This window comes from Athene noctua, chromosome 1, assembly GCF_965140245.1.
Source record: "Athene noctua chromosome 1, bAthNoc1.hap1.1, whole genome shotgun sequence".
Lineage (NCBI taxonomy): Eukaryota > Metazoa > Chordata > Aves > Strigiformes > Strigidae > Athene > Athene noctua.
Window position 1 is genome coordinate 105488448 of NC_134037.1, and position 20241 is coordinate 105508688.

The following is a 20241-nucleotide window of genomic DNA, read 5'->3' on the forward strand; positions in this document are numbered from 1 at the left end:
CAATTGAATAACAGTGGCATCCCAAAAATCTGTTTACTTTTCCAATTTGTTTCAGAAGCAATGCATTTCTGCTGGCTTCTCAGTACAATTTAAGATACTTCTGCAAGTGATTCTTTGTAACATTTCTAAGACAAACCAGAATTAATCTCTTTGTGCCCCAGAATAGGACCTGTTGCACAATCAATGCTCGGGTGAACTCTTCACCCTGTATCGCAAAAACACAATATACAGGGCTCTCAATCTGTTCTGATAACAGATTTATATATTGTATTAAAAGCATTAAATATACTCTAGGACAACACAAGTTAGACTAATTACAATGAATTATTTACTTAACACTGTACGTCAGTTTTAACATTGATTACATTTATGTTAGTGTTTATCATTAGCCCTTACTGAAAGCAGAAAATGTTTTCCATAACCCAAAATGAATTATTTTTATCTAAATATATGATTTAGTTAACTCCTGCAGTACATTAAAATCCAAACTGTTTTCTTTATCCTGTAGTTTTATTAGCTTTGTTTTCAAAGTCAACACTTGCGTTATCCCTGCCCTAAGGGATGGCATTTGTATTTTAGTTTATAAAATGTACATTACAAGAAAGCAAACTAGATTATTGTATGAAAAATGCAAATTCATTGCTATGTATTTTCCCTTGCAATGGGAAAATCCTTCACTATGAAGCCATCACTTAATTATTGCGTATAGAATAATATAAATACAATGTTCTAGCAAAATACTGTCATCATTTTAAAAAATACAAAACTATACAAAAATACATCTAGCAACTTACATGTAGAAAAATAAAACTAAAAATGGTAGGAAATGCATTATACATATGGATAAAAACTCAAAAACTCCAACAGAAGGCAAGTTCCTTAACAGTGATGAATGACTCACCTAAGGCATATCATTTAATTTCAATAAGGAAAATAAAAAAGGACTACTATTGCTGCAAATTTTAAAAATAACTGTATTGTTAACAAGAATTATGACTCATTTTGAACTATTAAAATTGGTCTACATGGATTCATATCATATCAGTTTTAAAAATATGCGCAGTGCTTATTTGAATATGCCATACATATTCCTGACAGGTAATCTATTCCTAACGATACTGAGGAAGGCCTACAGGGCATCACATTCAATGTTAACAAGTACAGGGGAGTTAGCACGCTTGGCATTTAATTCACATTCTTCTACCTTTTTATTCTAGATGAATGACCTACTTTAATAAAATTATTGGTGCTAATGTATTTTACTGGTGATAGAATCATTAGTAAGATTTAACAGTTGTGTTAACTCTAACAGTTCATGTTTCATAACACTACAGTCTATAGTTGCATTTTTCTGTTATCGTGTTTGTTTAAATAGATAAAATGGCAATGGACAGATTGCTCTAAAAACCAATTTAGAAATCCAAAGAGGAAAGCTCTTTGTTAAAGTTTGCTGCACACGTTCCAATATACAGAAGCTTATTTACAATTGGTTTGGAAAACAAAAAAAAAAAGAATCCTGTCTGGAAAGAATTATGTCTTTATCCTGCAAACAACCACTTGCATAAGTACAGGCCCCCACCATAGTTACAGATAAATTTGCAGAAACCATAGTGTTACACATTTTTTGCATTACTGTTTCAGTGGAAATGAAAATAATTCTTATTGTTTTCATCAAAAGGAGAAAACATTTAAAATAATATGTAGACAATCAAATACATCAGAACCAGACTCTGCATTTCTTGTGTACCAAACTCCCACTGACTTAAGAAATGTTTTCACAGATGCAAATGTGAAATGTAGGCAAAGAATATATAATTAAAAATGCTCTGAAGTCCATTTTATCGGATGTAGAGAGTGGGTTTAAGATGCACACAGGTTATTTTTTACTCTTAGCACTCTTTTTATCATATGGAAAACATAGGTACTTGTCATTCCACAGGAAAGAGGACAGAAACTGTTCAGGCTTATGTCTGTTTAGCATTATTTTCATTATTTGTTGTTATTTTGTATTTGCTTTTGGAAATTAGAAGAAGAAACAGACTCACAAGATTACAAATAAGTCAATATTCACAAGTCAGTGAGTTATAAATTAACATATACTTGAACATTGTTAGTACAACTCACAGACACGGTTAGGTAAAGTAAAAAAATAGATTACTAATTGTGTTAATAAAGCAGAAAAGGTTTTGTGGTTGGGGGTTTTTTTTGAGACATGGATAGTCTGAGACATGTACAGTTACCATGCAAGGCTCACTTTATCAGGAAATTCTCCTTGCATAATATTGTCATACATCAACATTTCAAAGTGTATTATATATACTGTGTATTTTGGGCACTTGATAAATTTTGTCCTTATGTGGCTGTGGCTCCCCTCAAATATGCTGGAAGTAATAAATTGCTATAATCAAATCTAATTTCTGAAAAATACCTGTGGGAGTAACAAACAAAAAAGCACGTCTTGTAAAAAAAATGATAAATAACACAGAAGGTAGCAGTTTATTATAATCAGCTTGGCATTGAATTACAAAATTAAAATTATGTGGCCCTTGATAACTAACCCTAGCTATGTACATGATCTGTGGAATTATGTTGACTTATTTTGCATTTCATAGGAACAGTTCAAAGAAATATAATAGAAAAAAATGGATAGATTTATCACAAAGGACCCTGTAGCACAGAATATTTTGAGAAAAAAATCCATTTATTTTGGTCTATTAAGAAAACTAGTATGGAAACGATTTTCTTAGAACTCATTAAGTATAAAACATTTTGAAAAAGTGTTAATTTCCTAAAAGAAACATCTATGCAGTAAGCAAATTACATTATTTCTGTGACTTATTAGTATGGAGCTATGTAAGCTAATGTAGCTATGCCGTAAAGAAACTTCTAAAGGGTTGATTAAACTAAGCTTCAAGCTGTAGATTGATAGAATTATTAAATTAATACTTTTTCAACAGCTAATTTCATTCATTTTTATAATCTGCCTTCAGCAAAGAAGTTTACTATACTTTTCATTTAGAAACCAAGTGTGTTTTATTTCCAGTGAAAACAAGAAAAATGGCTCCAAACTCTTGCATTACACATACCAATAACATTTGCTTTGCACTTGCACTGGCCTGAATTTTGGTGACAGGTAATATCTCCATTGACTGTCCCAGAGGTATTACAGTTACAGGGACTGCAGCCATCAGGGTTTGACTGTTGTAGATTGTAGAATCCTTCCTGGCACTGATTGCATTGTCTGCCAGACACATGTCTCTTACAATTACACTGGCCTCCAATCTAAAAAGATACAAAATATTATAGAATGATGAACATACCTATTTTTAGATGATACATTCATTAGCAACAAGAATGGGAGTATGAGTCGGGGAGGAGAAAACTTTAAATGGAACAGAAAAAAAATAAGCCTATGTAACACATACTTTTTTTAATTTGTAGAGAGAGAGAGAAAAGAAATATTAAATAGAGCGCAAGTATTCAATTTTTAAATAGAGTTTAAAAGATCTGTTCTTTCAAAACAGAAGGAAAAAAGAATTGAGTAAACAATGTGGCAATATTTACTATCTGGAAAGAGAAAACCGCAAAGAATAATTACAAAATTGCATTGTATAAATGGTGACTATTAAAACAAACAGTACTTTTTCAGATCAGTTACTGCAAACCACTATCTTTTTCAAAGGTCAAGTTTTGCATTTTTTTTCTTCGACCATATGCTTATTTATTTTAGTGAAAATGTTAGTTAAACAGGAACAAAGCAAAGTTGAAAGATTTCCTTTCTGATTACTCATCCAAGATAAATTTTCTCTTCCTTTAGAGAAGGATGTCACCTAACAGCTCAGTATCTGAAATGCTCTCCCTCTTTGCTTGGTTCAGCTGGGTTCCAAGTGTTCCACTTCATTGATGGGATATAAAGGTCCTCTCCTACTCCCTAAATGAGCAGCATTGCTGTTTGAAAGGAGCTGAGGCATCCTTTGTTATGCCTGGGCCATGATCAGGGAGTACGTCTCATCTTGTGAAAGATTAAAGGACTCCTGGAAAGCTATCTCAATTTCAAACCTCTAAAGGCCAGAAAAAAACACAATATCTATATTTATCACTTTCCTATATGGTGGGAAAACTGGCCACGGGGAAAGGGCAATGGCACAGGGACAGGGAAAGAAATGGAAGACATCAGTCAATACACAACGCAGATGGGAAGAGGGAGTCAAAGCAACACAGAGATGCAGATGTGAATTGGCAAAAGGTTTAGGATTCATAATCAAGGAACTTAAACTACCTTTTCTACGTCAAGTATTCTGGGGAATGCAGAAATCACACAAAACAATTAAACTCTGCATTATAAGGAATTTTCTTTGGGTCAGTGTATTTTTTCCAGTGTAATATTTACAACCATGAAAAAGTACATTGATTCAAAACTAGTTATTCAAATACAACAACAGCTGTAGTTCAATGTACTTCACTTTTAATTTGGTACCAGAACAAAATTTCTCTTAACAGCTGTCTCTCTCATCTTACGCCCATGAGTCAAGCAAAGCTGAAACAAAAGGAGAGTCCTGTGGCATTAGAGACAAAGCTACTTGGAAGTTGCACTTAAAATAAATGTTATTATCACACCCTTCAATCTATAATGAAGATCAAAGCTATATTAATACAAGATAAAATAGAGTATTTCAACATCTAATAGTAAATTCTCAGTGCAGAAAACACTGAAAGTTAGAGAGATATGTACTCCTACCCCTTCCTCATAAAAGGATTCTGTAGTCCAGTAAAACCTCTTCAGTATGCTTTCATGATAGTGATCTATTTCTGATGTATCATCAGTCACATTTTTCACGAAATGAAGATATTAAAAAGGCAAGAAAATAATATTTTATAAACACAAGGCAAGACAACGGCAAGTACAAAAAGGTAAGAGTTAAGAGACCAGAACAGCAGAAAAAACAGCAACAAGGATTTTCAAGTTATTCCCTTTTAGACTGGATTTGATCTAGATACTTAGTTTATTGTAAGAGGCTCAGTCATGCATCACAGCTGTTCATCAGAGAACTCACATGTGAAAAGCAACTCTGAGTTTAATCCTAAATGAAGAAAAATACCTAGTTTAATACATAACTCTAAAATAAACATTTTGTGTTAGTGATCATGGCATACTCAGATTACACAATAGCAAGTATTACATAAAGATATCTCATTAGCACTCAACAAACATATAGCTTATACCCAAAAAGACTTTAAAGTTACTCCAAAAACTACCACATAAAGGAAAGCATTACATGCAAAAAGTCAAAATCAGATCAAAATAAGGAAGTTAAATAAGAGACGACAACCACCACCAAATTGTAAAACCAGAATAAGGCAACACAAAAATCAGCTTTTAGAAAGCAACGTGCTTAAGGCATGAAGGAAAAAAAAATATTTTTTTTCAAATGTCAGAAACAAAAGAAGACTACCAGAGAATCAGTGAGGACAGTAAATAATTAAGTGGTATGATTATTATCTGAAACTCATGTTGGACATCAGAACTTTTCACTAAGAGGGAAGTGCAGCATCAGTAACAGGTTGCCCAGAGGCAATGTGGAATCTCCAGCCCCAGAGGTATCAAGACTCATCCAGACAAAATCACGACTGACTGGATTTAGCATTGACAACAAGCATGATTTGAGCTAGAGCAGATGACCAACTAATACTTCTGTGATTCTGTGTAGCATTCAGGAAAGAAAACAACAACAGAGATTGCAAAGAAAGTATTTCACAGCTGTGCACCATGAAAGAGGTGTTACCATTCTATATTAGGAATGATTTTCAAGACTGATTTCAAACCAAAATGTCAGAAGGAAAGATTTTAGCAAAATCTCTTCTGCTGAAAAGTGACTACACAAGTCAAGAGTTCTAGATGAACTGAAATATAAAACTCAGCTATTAATATAAAACTCAGTCATTAATTGCTTAAAGCAACCTCAGTAAAAGAAGAATAAAATTATAAAAGTTACATCAATCTCCCTAAAAGGCTGTAAGGAAGCTTCTGGGATCCACATACTAGCAGCCTTTTTCTGTACAGAGCAAATTAATAGAAACGAACACATGAGTTTGATATATCGGAAAAGACTGGTATTTTTTTTTGCAAAGAAAAATCATGCTTCGTGATTCTACTGCATTTTTTTAAGCCAGCAACATTTGGAAACATTGCATATACTGAACCAAATGGATGATCAAAAAGTCAAATTAATTTCTACATCAAGAAGTACAAATTTAACGCCTGGGGAAAACCAATGCTGACTATAGGTACACAGTGATGAGTCCAAAATTAGCTATTATCACTCGAGAAGAGCTGTTAAAGTGGCTCCATTCCACCTAAAAATAATTTGAAAGCTCTGAGACAGTTAAAAAGGCAATGGGAACACTGGAATTATTAAAAAAAGAACTGAAAATTATACAGAAAACATCATAAATATATATTATGTATCAATATTTTGCACAATTTGTGTATCTGGTTACCCTCTCTAAAATAAAAGAGGTTGCAGAGCGAATAGAATAAGCAAAGATACAAATGAAAACAGACCCAAAAAAAAGATGTTTCAGTTTGGAAAGAGATGACTAAGATGAAGGGAATGCATGTCTGTAAAATCATGAATGGCTTACAGAATGAATACTAATTAGTTCTCACAGTATAAAAAGGAGAGAACACCCAGAAAATTATCAGAAAGTAAACTTCAAAGAATTTTAAAAGTACTTTTTCTATACACTTCGAAGTGTACAGAAAAATACACTTTTTTTCAAGTGCATTAAAAATCAGTTAAATTAATTCTGTATTTGGACTCCAAACATGATAACTCAGATGAAACCCCTAAATTTGGCTCATGTAGTCCCAAAACCATAAATAACTGGAATCTAGAAAAAGTGTATCACAGAAGCATCATGCTTCTTAATATCAGCTTCTGGTAACTATCAGAGAGGATGCTAGATGGAAGTCTCATTTCATCCAGTATGGCTGTTCTTACCATAAATACATGGCAACCCAAGTCTAACTGTGAGCAGATGGCAGCCATTTCCTGATGCAACAAGTGAAATGTGTAGAATACCGAATACTAAGAGAAGTAAAGAGCATCATTTTAAGTGTCAAGCTATTACAAGAAGCAGTAATTTCCATTCAGTTGCAGAAAATATATGTCCCCAAACTTTCTCTTAATAGGGTAAAAAATTATGCCAGAAGAATAAATATAACTCTTCAGAGTGAGGAAGAAATATCTGGCCAACTGAAGAATGCAATCCAAATTTTCTCCAGGAACCAGCCAATGAAACCACTTGGAGATTTCCCTGTATTAATTTCCTCCTACCTAGCTGTCACGCAGAAAAGAGTTTTCCATCTGTAATCGATACAAGTGGCAACTGGTTTCCTGGTTCTAAAAAGGGTGAAAGTCTTTTCTGGCAGTTAGAGGAAGGTATAGGAAACTAAAGTTTTTGTTAGAGGGAGGCTTATCAGATTGCTTCTTAATAGATCTGAAAATAGGTTTCTATGTACCAGATTAGAGGATCTATAAATAATCCACTGACATTCTTCCATAGCACTGATTTCAAAGCTTTATGAAAAAAAAAAAAAAAGTCAAGCAGAAAAAATTCTATAGGCAAGACAAAAAGGAGCCTCTGATTATATTCACAAATTACTATTTTGATTTTGTCTTAGTTGTAAGTGACTAGAAACCTTTCCATTCTGCTTCTTCAGCCATTTTCTGTCAATATAGGGTATCAAGATGAAAGATATCTATTGAAGTTTAGCCTCTGAAATACATAATAACAAATTCAATTATATAGCTCCACTTTAACACTGCCTTCTATAGTAAATATCAGCTAAGGGAAATATGCCACTATAACGTACCCCATATTACAGAGGTTTTGATTTTCATACACTACATACACTTCAAGTAGCTGTGCAGAATTTTAGATTAAAAGTTGAGGAATATGCTCCAGATAAAAACAGTAGATGGAGGGGGAAAAAGCAGTTAAAAGGATTTGTAAAACTGGGAATGTTTTTAAGGTTCTGTAATTGCCTGCCCTGGATGCTAAGCTTGTTAATATTTTTAGTAGCAGACTCTGAAGAGAGACGAGAGAATATGATTACAAGCCTCACAGATCACCCCAGCTCAGATGTAGAGCCAGCACCATCATGACCCAGAGGGCACCAACCAGCCTTAATGGCCCCGATCAGCCTTACATGGGGCCTCCACTCACACCCTCTGCCCACAGCACAAGAGCTCCAGATAAGCTCCAGTCTGGGCATCCTAACCTTGCCTGGGCAGTTGTGCCTGTCCCCTACCTCCCGGAGGGATCCCTTGGACATCGGCTGCAGCCATATCTTCAGCCTCATCTCCTGCTGCCTCCAGACTGGACTCCCTGGATGGACACTGGACCTGATTTATCACTTTGCCTTGCCTAGGTTGTCAACAGACCGGTTATGAGCATTTGGCCTGAGCATTATGAGCTACTATGAGCATTTGGCCACGTTTCCATGCTGCAGGACTGTGCCCTGGTCTGGGTGGGCACTGCTGTGCTGGGATCACCCTCGGCAGGTTGATTTTCAGCATCATTTTTACTCTTTGAGCAAATATTCTAAAATCAGTAATGGTGAAGTAAATGCAGAAATTCAAAACACAACACATAGAAAGGAGACATCAGATGTGAAATAAAGAAAAATTGTGAAGAAACAATAATGTGGAAAATAACCTGGAAGTGATACTGAGCCTCCACAATTTAATTATGAACAATATGATACCACACCAGAAAAAGTAAATGTCATTCTGCAATGTACTGAAAAGACATCTCATATTTAAAACATGAGAAGGAAAGGTAAGGCTTCAGTTCAAATAGTTGAATGGTACAACACAAATTACAAAAAGTACAGTAAAAAGCAATTTAAAATCGTTTTAAAGAACTGGAATTTTAGCTAAAAGAGAAAAGTGAATTTAAGACACTCAAGTTCATATGAAAATTGGTTACTGCACAAATTTAAGAAAGAAGGTAATAATTAGGCTTAATTTGGGGGAAATCTGGCTTTTAAAAATGGGAAATAAAGAAAAAAAAATCTTTAATTTCTCTGTACAGGCAGATATATACCAAAATAATCCAGAAGCATTGTGAAATTCTTGGTAATGTTACAAAGAAGTTGTACAAGCTGACAAATGTTTATAATGCTGCAGAAATAGGTGTACCACAGGTTATATTATGGAAATGACATCAAAATGGGCAGACCATAACCATTTCTATAACTACATAAAAATCTAAGTGGATTATAAGGCAAAGTGGTTGTTGGTATTACTATTATTATTTCTGTAAATTTAGTTTACTCTAAAAATAATGGTATCATTGAGAATACTGGGAGCAATTAATATTTCTAGATTTTGTTAACCAGAACTTCACCAGTTGCATACTGGAGATATTACTGAACCTTCCTCTCTTCTCCCCAATCTAAATGCTATCTGTCATTTAAAGAAACAGCCTTTAATTATACTGGTTATAGAAGAGATGAAAGCAATCTGTTCTCCTGTTGCTTATGCCTGACAGGCCTGGTTCCGACCCAAACAGTAAACAGACAGAAACAGCCTGTCTATTAACATAACCATCTTGCTACTAAATCACTTATGGAAAATATCTGTCTAGATTGTTCACTATGAAAATGAGTCTAGCCGAGCATTACTACCAAGTGTTGGTGTATCTTGGGACTTCATAATTACAATTGTTATTTGATACAGAAAATCACTGATGCTGAGTTAGCATATATCCCTTGTGTCATTTATAATTTACGTACGAAATACACATTAGCCCCATATTCTTGAATGTAAACAGCTACAGAAATATGCAACCAATTTCCTCCTGCAGAAATCACAGCTACAGCATCACTGTTCCTAATCAGGAAGCAGACTACCTGAGATTTCTGAATTTTAGATATACCTAGCAGTTCACGTTCCTTTAGACTGTATTGGCAACCACTCTTTAACTGGGGTACACTAATCTAAGTCATCACATCTAGAATCAGAAATGCAGACAGAAGCCTGTTCAGAAACCCTCCCAATGTCCAGTTACTAAACTGATATAAGGGTTTAAGAGGAGATTTAAGTACCCAGGACAGTGACATATTCCAAAGAATTGTCTTAATTACTGTTTGAGGTACAGCAAACTATTTAACCATAGTGCTCATCTAGTACATAATCAACATGTACATATAATGGTCTCAGAAATATATCTTCTGACTACTTAAAATCTTGTTGACCATATGCATTCGTAAAGTATAAAATGGAATTTGCTGAAAAAATAGCCAGTCTAAGTCTTTCTGAAGTTTTAAACCACCTTTTTCCCCTTGGATATCCCTATAATTTCAAATAGCTATTCTTTCATGTCTGTGATAGAAGAAACATACTGGCAGACACATAATCAGAAAGTCTGTCCAATTCTGGAGAATAAATGAGTTATGTGTTGATGCTACTAAATAAAATAAAATAAAAAAAAAAAAAGAAAAAAGTTGCCACTACGTTTCTTTTACCAAAATTAACTTCTAGTTTTGAAGCCCAAAAGACATGAAAAAAAACCCCTTTTGCAACTGGCTGAGTCATGATTAATTTCAATTATTTACTTCTTTAATTTCAATTATTTTACTTCTGGTAGAGCCAGAAGAGAAGCACCTTCCCTTGACCAGCTGGCAATGTCCTAAAACTCACATTTTAAGATCCATGGGTATATTTAGTTCCTGCATGATATTCTTTCTGTCCATCCTGCCATTGCTAGCTTTGCAACTGATTGGTACTGATCTCAATGTTCTGCCTTTTTGATATAAATGCTAATCATATACCTCTCAGTACCTTCTTACTCGATGCAAATCTGGCAAGGACCCCTGCATTCAGGTGACTGCAATCTCAGGAAGTGGGACAGGGGGAGCAAGGGGATTGAGGACTTTTCTTTTCCTTTTCTACAGTTTAGGAAATGAGAACTGTAAGGTTTGCTGGCTCACACACATAGGTTAATGGTCTGACCACCAAATACCTGAGAGTATTCTCAGTATGTCAGCCTTGGGAACTAAAAATTGAATAAGCAGCAATAATGAAGTTCCTTTTCACTCCCCTGCTATCTCTTCTTGTCATCACATATAATGACTTTCAAAAGTCAGTAGCTTTCTACTACTTCTGCTCCAAATGTAAAATGAGGTGTTTACCCTTTTCCCATGACACTCCAAAGGGTAGGAATGGACCAAATCCCCAAAATAACTTGACAAACTATCACGGAAAACCAGCATTTCCATAGTACAAAACCCACCAGATATGAAGCCATGGAATTATTTAACATAAAAGGCTCATTTTCCTTCATTTTAGCAATGAGATTGAAAGCTTTCCATGAAGGGAAATCCAGGATTCAGAATATACACAGTGTTTTCTAACTTGATTTTTTATGGACTTCACTATGCACATGAGATTTTAATTGACACGTTTGCATCCTTTACACTCCTTATTCTATTTGATATATCTGTTGACTGAAATGCCCTTAATTAACTTCTTTACCTATGTTCTTTTCCTTGTAACACATATTCCAGTTATTTATCTATTGTCAATCACAATAAATGGGTTGAAACTCTGTAAGTGGAAAAGTGAGAAAAGAGGAATGCTCATTCTAATTTCAGAGCAAAGAATTTATCAACTCAGAAGTAAAATTATCAGATTCTACGTTAAGATACATATACATACACAGCTATTAACTAGCTTTTCCATTAAGTATAAAAACTTGAAATCAAACATTTAAAATTCTGAGGAAAAAAATGAAGAAACTCAAAAGAGCATTATTTAAGGAGTATACAGAAAGATAAAATCTGAAGCCTGTCCAAAAGCTTACTTGGTAGCACTGGAATCTGTTTTCGTTTGAGACCTCAGAAGAACAGTAACTAGCATTTTGTTCATCTTCATGCCTCAGAAAGAGTTTTCTTGCAACACGAGACAATACAGCTGCCACCTTGACAGAAGGCAATGAAGTCTTTGCAACTCTGAACAATATCCTCTGCAGTAAAGTACAGCTTCTTTGCACCAATAAGTATATGATACGTGTTTATTTGCATGTTAAGAGTAAATTTTTAAAAGTCAGCAAAAGCTGAGTAAAGAAAGATGCCTAAATTCACTGAGACCAGAATGGTACTTCCAAAGACTAGGTAAAAACAATAGCAGCAGTTTCAGCTTTGCCTAGAAACAAATGCCCTGGAAAAGAGTGCTTTTTTTTCATGCCATTATATATGGCATATTATAATAGAATAATGAAAGAACTACAAACTGCTGTGCCTGATTGAATATGTAAGCATTTGTAGAGCAGTCTGGGTAAAAAGCAGCACAGGAAAATGAGTCAAGGATTGCAGTATAAGGGCCAGAAGAAATTAATCTCCAGCTCTCCACACAGAGCAAGAACGATCACATCAGCAGTATTCTGGCAGAATTTTCTCATGTGTGAATGGTTAGGGAGAAGGGAATAAGGCAGCCAATTCTTCTTTCACTCTCATAAAACTCAGGCACCTCAAATAATTCATCTGGACTTTCAGATTGATTGAAATATTTTGTGACAAATGTTCACAAAGAGGATGCAACCAACGTGTATCTTTTCCTACACTGATTAGATGTCAATAAGCTACACAGAAGTGGACAAATTTTATCAGGCGGTAGCAATCCTCTCTCTTGTACCCACCAGTCTCAAGGGACACTTCTGTGCAAAAAAGGTCTAATGAATTGCTCATAGATGCACTGCTACATTGCTCTTCTATAAGTCATAAAGTTATAATTTTGATGTTTTTTAATGTTAGTTTGCACTTTAAAATACAAATGAAGTTACAAACTGATCTGTAAGTGGGCACAATCTACAAATGTATGAGAACTGAGAACCTACTCAAGGGAGAAATGCCACACACCTACATGCACTTCTCAGCAAGGGTAGAGTGAAATAGGTGAACAGAACAGGCATAAAGTTTTCATGATCAGTCCAAAGAACTGAAATGGGAGTAAACATGTTACAGTAAACTCCTTACCAATCCTGTAAAATATCTACATTAATAATACTTCATTGGAGGAGTAAATATACTTCCTGTGTGATTCAATAGATTAATTTGTGATTCAGTGAATTAATTCTGGAGCTCTGTACCTCTTGGAACTTAGTGACACAGCTGGCAGTTTGTGACAAGAAAAAAATATTGATGAACTGCATAAAATGGTAAGTTATGCATTAAATGTGTATTCTGCCCCATTTTGGCATATTTCCTTGAAAATTATCATTGTGACATGACGATTTTCATGAGTATGGTCCTTATTCCTTATGATTCCATCTTCCACAGGTCAGATTTGGAAACACTTCCTTCAATGATGCCTTCCTATTTCACATAATTCATTTCAGCCTTTAGTCCCCAGCCTTATTAATCTATTCTTTAATGCCTCTTAATCATTTCTGCCTGCTCTGCTTCTACTGCAGCGGTCAACTGATGCTTTATTGAGCAATACAGACTCCTCCATTTTTCCCATTTTATCTCTTCATTCATACTCTCATAGACAAGCTTCATCAATGTTCCTGTATATTTCACTATAAAGCAGTGATTTCTGTAAACTGCTCTTCCTCTGATTGTTAATCACAGTTAAAGTTGGTTTAGGTTAACATTTCACCACAAACAACAGACACACAAATCAGCATTTGCTTTCATTTTTCTGATACCCTAAAAAATAGTCCTAACATGATACCTGCATTTTTCAAGTTTTTTTTCATTTCTGTGATGCTGGCAAAAAGTATCATCGTCAGAAGATGGAAAATTATGTATTAGTTTTTATTTCTACTATAGGGGATTATTTAAAAAATATATTGTGTGAAATTCACACATCACTCAGCACCTGCACCAGTGAACAAGTCCTGTGAAGGTGCACTGAGTCAAACTGGGCATGCATTTGTACCACTACAGAACCAAGGATGAAAATACAACAGGATCCACAAGAGCTTACCGTTAAATTAAATCCAATAACATCATGTGGAAAATGCTAGAGATTGCTTTATGAAAAAAAGTTTGGAAAAAGAAGAGACAGGAAACATGGCAACAAGCTGAAGTTCTATCTCAATTCCCTGTAGAACAAGTTCAAACTTTAAAATGTTTTTAAAACACATTTCAGACAAAGAAGCTATTTCTACCCTATTCCTAACAAATTTTGGATTTGGGCAATGGACAGGACATATGTGAATGGAACATGAATCACAATGTATCTTTAACATATGCTCAAGACTTCAGTCACTTTTCCTGCTTTTTTTCCAACATTCATGTTTTGAAAGTTACAGATTTATTATTGGATTACTGTCTTACATGTCAGTGCGGTCCACAGGCTTGAAAAGCATAGCTGATGGTGTTCTCTTTTCAGCATCACTTTGTGGGGTTTGTTTTTTTTTTTTTTTTTTAAATGGACTATATGAATTAAAAGGGAGATCAATCCTTGTCTTACTACAGAGAAAATTTTAGCTTAATTTTAGTTCAATTTCAGGCTCATCTCATTGCCTAAATTTTCAAATTCTGTTACTAATTTTAAGACAGCATCAAGACCTTCAAAACCACTCAAAACCTTCATGTTTTAACATTACTGAGTACATAGGTACCTCATAGTATCCCAAAACTACTATTCACTTCTGAAAATTCATACAGTATCATCTACGTCTGTTGCTGATCTAGATGAAGAACTCTTCAACAGTACATTTCAAATTGCTTCCTGTGTTTCTCAGCTTTCAGTCTCTGATGTAAGTCAATTATCATTTTGAAAAGGCTGAATTTTATAAAAAAATGCATAAGTAGTTACCATCTAAATATACTTTGTAAAATCATACTGCTGTCTACCCAGCTGATTAAAATGTTTTGTCATTTTTTTGCATTGAGGCTACTTACATTATCACACAGGAGGCTCTTATTTTTGGTGCCTGTTGCATAACAGTCACAGGGTTTGCAAACATCAACGGCTGAAAGATCTGCACCTGCTTGTCTGTAATGGAAATCCTTGCACAGCTCACAGTTCCTTCCTGCATGAGAGAAAGGTTATGCATTATGGCTTCCAATTCATTAAAATTAGCTGTATAATTCAAAATTAAAGACTCTATTCCTTTGAGAGAATTCTATAATTTTCAGGACGTCCATTTTAATGCACCTTTCATCTCTACCTGCCAATTTAGTGATCCAGAGCATATGAAACAATGAACCTGTTACAAACTATGTTTTACTCCATTAAACTTCCATCTGTTATATAATACCACACTTATATAAAAGCTGTGCCATGCAAATGCCTATACATTTTTTGGAAAAATTATCGTTGAACCTGAAACTTTTCTTTTTTCTCTTTACTAGACAAAGCCAAGAAAACTGAAAGAACTGTCAAACAAACAAAAAAAAAAGGCATTCAAATATACGACTTAGAATAGAAACTTTTACTCAATCATCAAGAAACTTACATTAGAGCAAAATTTGACAAAGTTTTTATTATGTTATCTGTTAAACTGGTTCAGTTAGAAAGATCATATTGTGGAGTTAAATTCTCCAGTATATGTAATGGAAACAGCTTTGAAACTACATGTTCTAATTATTTACTAGAATGTGTTTTGCACTGAAGATTTTATTCAAGATTGGGACAAATTTCAGCAGCATTTTCCAATAGCTTAATATTGACACAATTACTGCACTATCTGGATAGTTTAAAAATACATATACATGAGATTTTATGGGAATGTCAGCCATCGAACATTACTAATTTCAGCTGAAACAAGATTTAGCCAAAAAGCAACTGTAAAACAAACAGTCCATTCTCTTTTGTATGACTTACCAGCTGTGTTGTGTTGACAGTTATCACACACTCCACCACTGCCTCTGTAATGCTCCTGAGGAAAAGGGTCCACTGCAAAATCATAGTGGCAGCTTACTGCATGGCTGTAACATTGACAAGGTTTGCAATTATAGGCATGAACTTGGTCACCTGGACGAAAAGGCTTGTCATTGTACAATGGCAAACAGCGATCACACTGAAATTAAAAACAAACAAACAAAACCAAGCTATTTCTTTACCTTACAAGAACACTATACTCTATATGTTCATGTTTCATTCTGTGTGTTTTCCCCCATTTAAATGTTAAAAATACTGGGTTTAGACAAGAAATGAGAAACCATATAGGGAAATAACAAAACCATCAGAAAGCATATAGGAAAATAACAAAGCCATCTCTTTTTTGTTGTTTTGTTTTTTTTTTTTTTTAAAAAAAAAGAATCTTTTAATCTTTTCAAGTTACTTTAACAACAGAGTAAAATCAGGGAAGGTGAGTAGAAGAATAAAACAAAAGGCCTCCTATGGCAAAATAAGTGATGTTGTACAGAGTATCTGAAATACCAGCACTTCTTAATGTGCATTTACCTCATGAAATTTTCAAGAAAGAAATATTAAACAAAACACATAAATCTCTACATATATTCAGCTCTGTCAGGTTAGATTTTAAATGATACCAATGGAATTGTAGGATATCAGGTAAATTGTTTAAATAAACACCTAAACAGTCTTGTTTTCTTCAATCCTTTTCAAATTTATTAGATACAAAAACTAATGATATTTAAGAACTTAATTAGCTTAAATCCAAAACAGTAAAAAAAGCTTTTAAGTAGTTCAGAGCACGTCAGAATCTTATTTTTTATTTGGATAAACTCACAATGTTATATTTAAGTAAAACTTTGTGAAGAATGTGAAGTTGAAATAATCTTCAGTTCATAATAGACTCTACAAAATTTCAAGGAGAAAATTTTCTGTGCCTACTGGTTCATCAAGATCTAAAATTAAATTGGATTTCTTAAAGTGAATGAATGGATAGCATTTTGGATATTTACATTGTCTTTATGGGTAATGATCCAACCAGTTTATGAAACTGGCTCAAAAGAATGGTACATGTTGACACTGTACAGTTGTTTGTTAAGAATAATTTTTTTAATTTAACTGGCATTACTGAAAGTCCATTCCCAAATACTGGTGTCTTGCTGAATCTAGGAAACAAAATGTATTACAATTTTAATTTCCATCTTCCAGAAGGAATTTAAATGCTTCAAAATAAGTTGCGCTTCTGTAAAGTATTTGAGTATCTTCTTTCTTCTTAAATTCCAGAAGTGTGCTCATCTTTCTTCATGGCTGCTATTCCAAGCCCAGTGTGCCTACATCATGCCGACAACTAGGAAACTATACTGAAGTTTCTAAACTGTTTCACTCACAGCTGATGCTGGTAAAGCATCAACTGTGGTAAAATGAGAAATTGAATTGGAAAACATAAGCTTAAGATAGTACAAGGATAACAGAGCAGTCACAACTCACACGAAAAGCAACTTGGGAAAGAAAATGAAAGCACAAGAATTTATCTGCTGAAATTTAGTTTTAATAAATTAAATTTACAGTAAGAGGTAGGATAACAATAGCCACTGCACCTTTTTGCAATCTGTTAAAAAGAAAGAAACAAACAAAACCTACATCACCCCAGTGAGAAAAAAAAAAGAAAAAAAAAAAAAGAGGTTTTAGTATGAAAATTAGCAGAGCTTCACTTGAGACCTTGAGCACTGTTTATCAGAAGAATCACTGCCTGATAGTGATTAGCCTGGTTTAAGCATACCCAGGGGAATGCCTTGACCATAACTGTTAAACAAGTTACACAACTTAAACTTATTCAAGTCTTTCCCTCACTCACATACACCTCTCCTCTCTTTAGTCACTCCCTTTGTCTCGAGAAAAATCAGCAATTACACAACACCAGCAACATGAGACAAGAGGTTCATTCAAGCATTACACAACTTGGGAAGTGCAAAAAAGAAACCCGAGCTCCCAGACAAACCATCCCACTCATGCAGCTTCCTTCTTGCAGCATGTCTATGGAAATAAGCCCTCCTTGAAAGGAAAACAGTACTGGAATACCTACCAACCTGCTAGCCCTGAATTTCCATTTGTGCATGGCCAGCCACATAGTGGCTGAGAGCATTTGTCATTTCATTTCAGATTTAATCTTGGATCAGTTACGTATGCACACCTATTGTTAAATTACACACAAGCACTAAAGAGTAAGAGAAAAACATGACATATGATTACATAGCACAGAGACTCTTGGAACTATCATGTCTCTTGTTCTGTGACTTTTAAAACTCACAAAACTTTTTAAGAGCCTTGGCAAAAAAGTAGTAATTCAAAAGATAGCAATGACTATGAAACAGTCATCATTCTAGATTGTCACACCTGTATGCATTAAAAATGTGTGCTGGAACCCCACCTCATCCTGATGAGTTTGTCACACCTTTATTAGGTTAAGAATTGCATTTAACTTCCAGACCTGCTGTGTTTAACTTTCGCTTTTGGTAGCATGATGATGTACACATGGCAATCTTCAGGTTTTCATTCACCAAATGCAAACTCTGCGTTTGTCAAAAGCATAGCTGTTGAGACTTTTCAAAGGTATCAAGTGATTTGGGTTTCAATTCTTGACTACCACGTGTAAAATGGATAGGTAAATTCACAAAAAGCCTTTGACAAATCTGAACAAGGTCTACCAGTAGATTTACAAAGAATGTTAATTCTTGACAAAATAAGCCTTTCTCCATAACCGTAAAACCCAAAAACTTGTCTTTATTCTCAGTTACATCTAGGCCCTTCAGAAAACATGTTAAATATATGGCTTTCCCTATGGACAACAACAAACATGTCCTCGTGATAGATAGTTTCTGAACAACTCACCTTCTGTAAAAACAATTTTCTGAAAAAACACTACATGAAACCAGATGGTTAAAATATCTAGGCTTATCTTGGCCCAATTTATTAGTTTAAAATTATTATTAAAACTTATTTCCAATAATGAATTCAAGAATTTTTTTTTACTAAAAATATTATGAAAAACTTATCTTACCTCAAAATTCCTGAATCCACCACGCTGATGGAAAGATCACCAGTGACTTCAGCCTAAGCTTTTATGTGCCAAGTTCCTTATTAGTCACTAAGAATGCTGAGGACAGTGCCTCTGAAGAAATGGTCAACAAATATTCAAAGAAATACTTCAGAAGGCAACAATAACAATGGTTTAAGACTAGCAATAAATCGTGATCAACTAGAACCTTCTACTCCAACACCTCTAAAATATCCCGCTGCTTGCCTCTGGGTGGCATCCTTTTTTTTTTTTTTTTTTAATGTTATGTAGAATTTATTCCTTTTTTTCTTTCCTAACCTGTGTAGGAGTACCCATCTCACACCCGTGAGTCAAAGTTCAGTTGCAATAACCTGAGTACATACACACATATAATACTTAAACATATGCTTCTATAATATACATGTTATTAACGGTACACAGACTTAAAAATCTGCTGAAGTGATATAAAGATTAGAACACGACCTTCTCAGGCATTTTAAAATGCTGGCTTTTTGAAAAACTCCATGATGTGTATCACCCAACCATGTTTATTTATGTTGCCCTGTAAGCATCGACTATAATACGATAGTTAACCATATACGATCTTTTCCTTTTTGGCCCAGTCTGCACCCAAATGGACCGGATGCTTTCACTCCATTTAGCTTCATTATTCAAATAAATATGACTTCTAGACAATATCTACACCAGTATAGCTTAGCCCTGCTTTGAAGACAATCGTCTTAATTTCCCCATGGCTTTTCCTCAGCACCCTCACTACAGCATTTGACTATCTATCAAGACCACATGTGAGCAGAGCTTTGAAGCCTCTCTGTCTCTAGTGAACTCCCCAAAGACCAAAGGGCTTTTAAACTCAAAAGCCAGGTTTTATAAGGAAAAAAAAAAAAAAAAAAAAAAAGCTAAAACACTCTAAGTGAATCCAAGTGACTAAGGAAGACAGAATAGAAGAGTGTCTTACGGGCTTCTGTCATAACACTCCCCATACCTTAAAAGGATGCAACATAATTTTAGAAACTAAGCAGAGACGTAACAGATGGTTTACAAATACCACATGCCAAATAGCATTCTAAGAAAAGATACTACTGCTGTTTTACAATGGCAAAGTGACTGACAAAGAACCCGACTGGCACAGAACATAAGATCTACCATTCTGTATGCCAGATTCCAGTAATGGTACACAACTGAGATCTCAAACACTGGCACAGATGTTGTCAGGCAGCATAAGGTATACTTCTACTCAACTAATCTTTCATTTATGCTTTTTTTCGGTGAAGTTACTTGAAGCCACAA

General features: G+C 34.6%; 1 protein-coding gene across 7 annotated transcripts in view; it reads right to left on the minus strand.

The window, feature by feature from the left end:
- The window catches only part of USH2A (usherin), a 392395-nt gene that overhangs the window by 323933 nt on the left and 48221 nt on the right, over positions 1–20241 (minus strand). For all 7 annotated transcript variants that reach the window (XM_074897210.1, XM_074897211.1, XM_074897212.1 and 4 more), the window contains 3 exons: positions 15846–16041; positions 14921–15051; positions 3087–3282 (listed from right to left, as the gene is read on the minus strand). In XM_074897210.1, coding sequence (XP_074753311.1) covers positions 3087–3282; positions 14921–15051; positions 15846–16041 — 523 coding nt within the window. The remainder of the gene's footprint in view (positions 1–3086; positions 3283–14920; positions 15052–15845; positions 16042–20241) is intronic.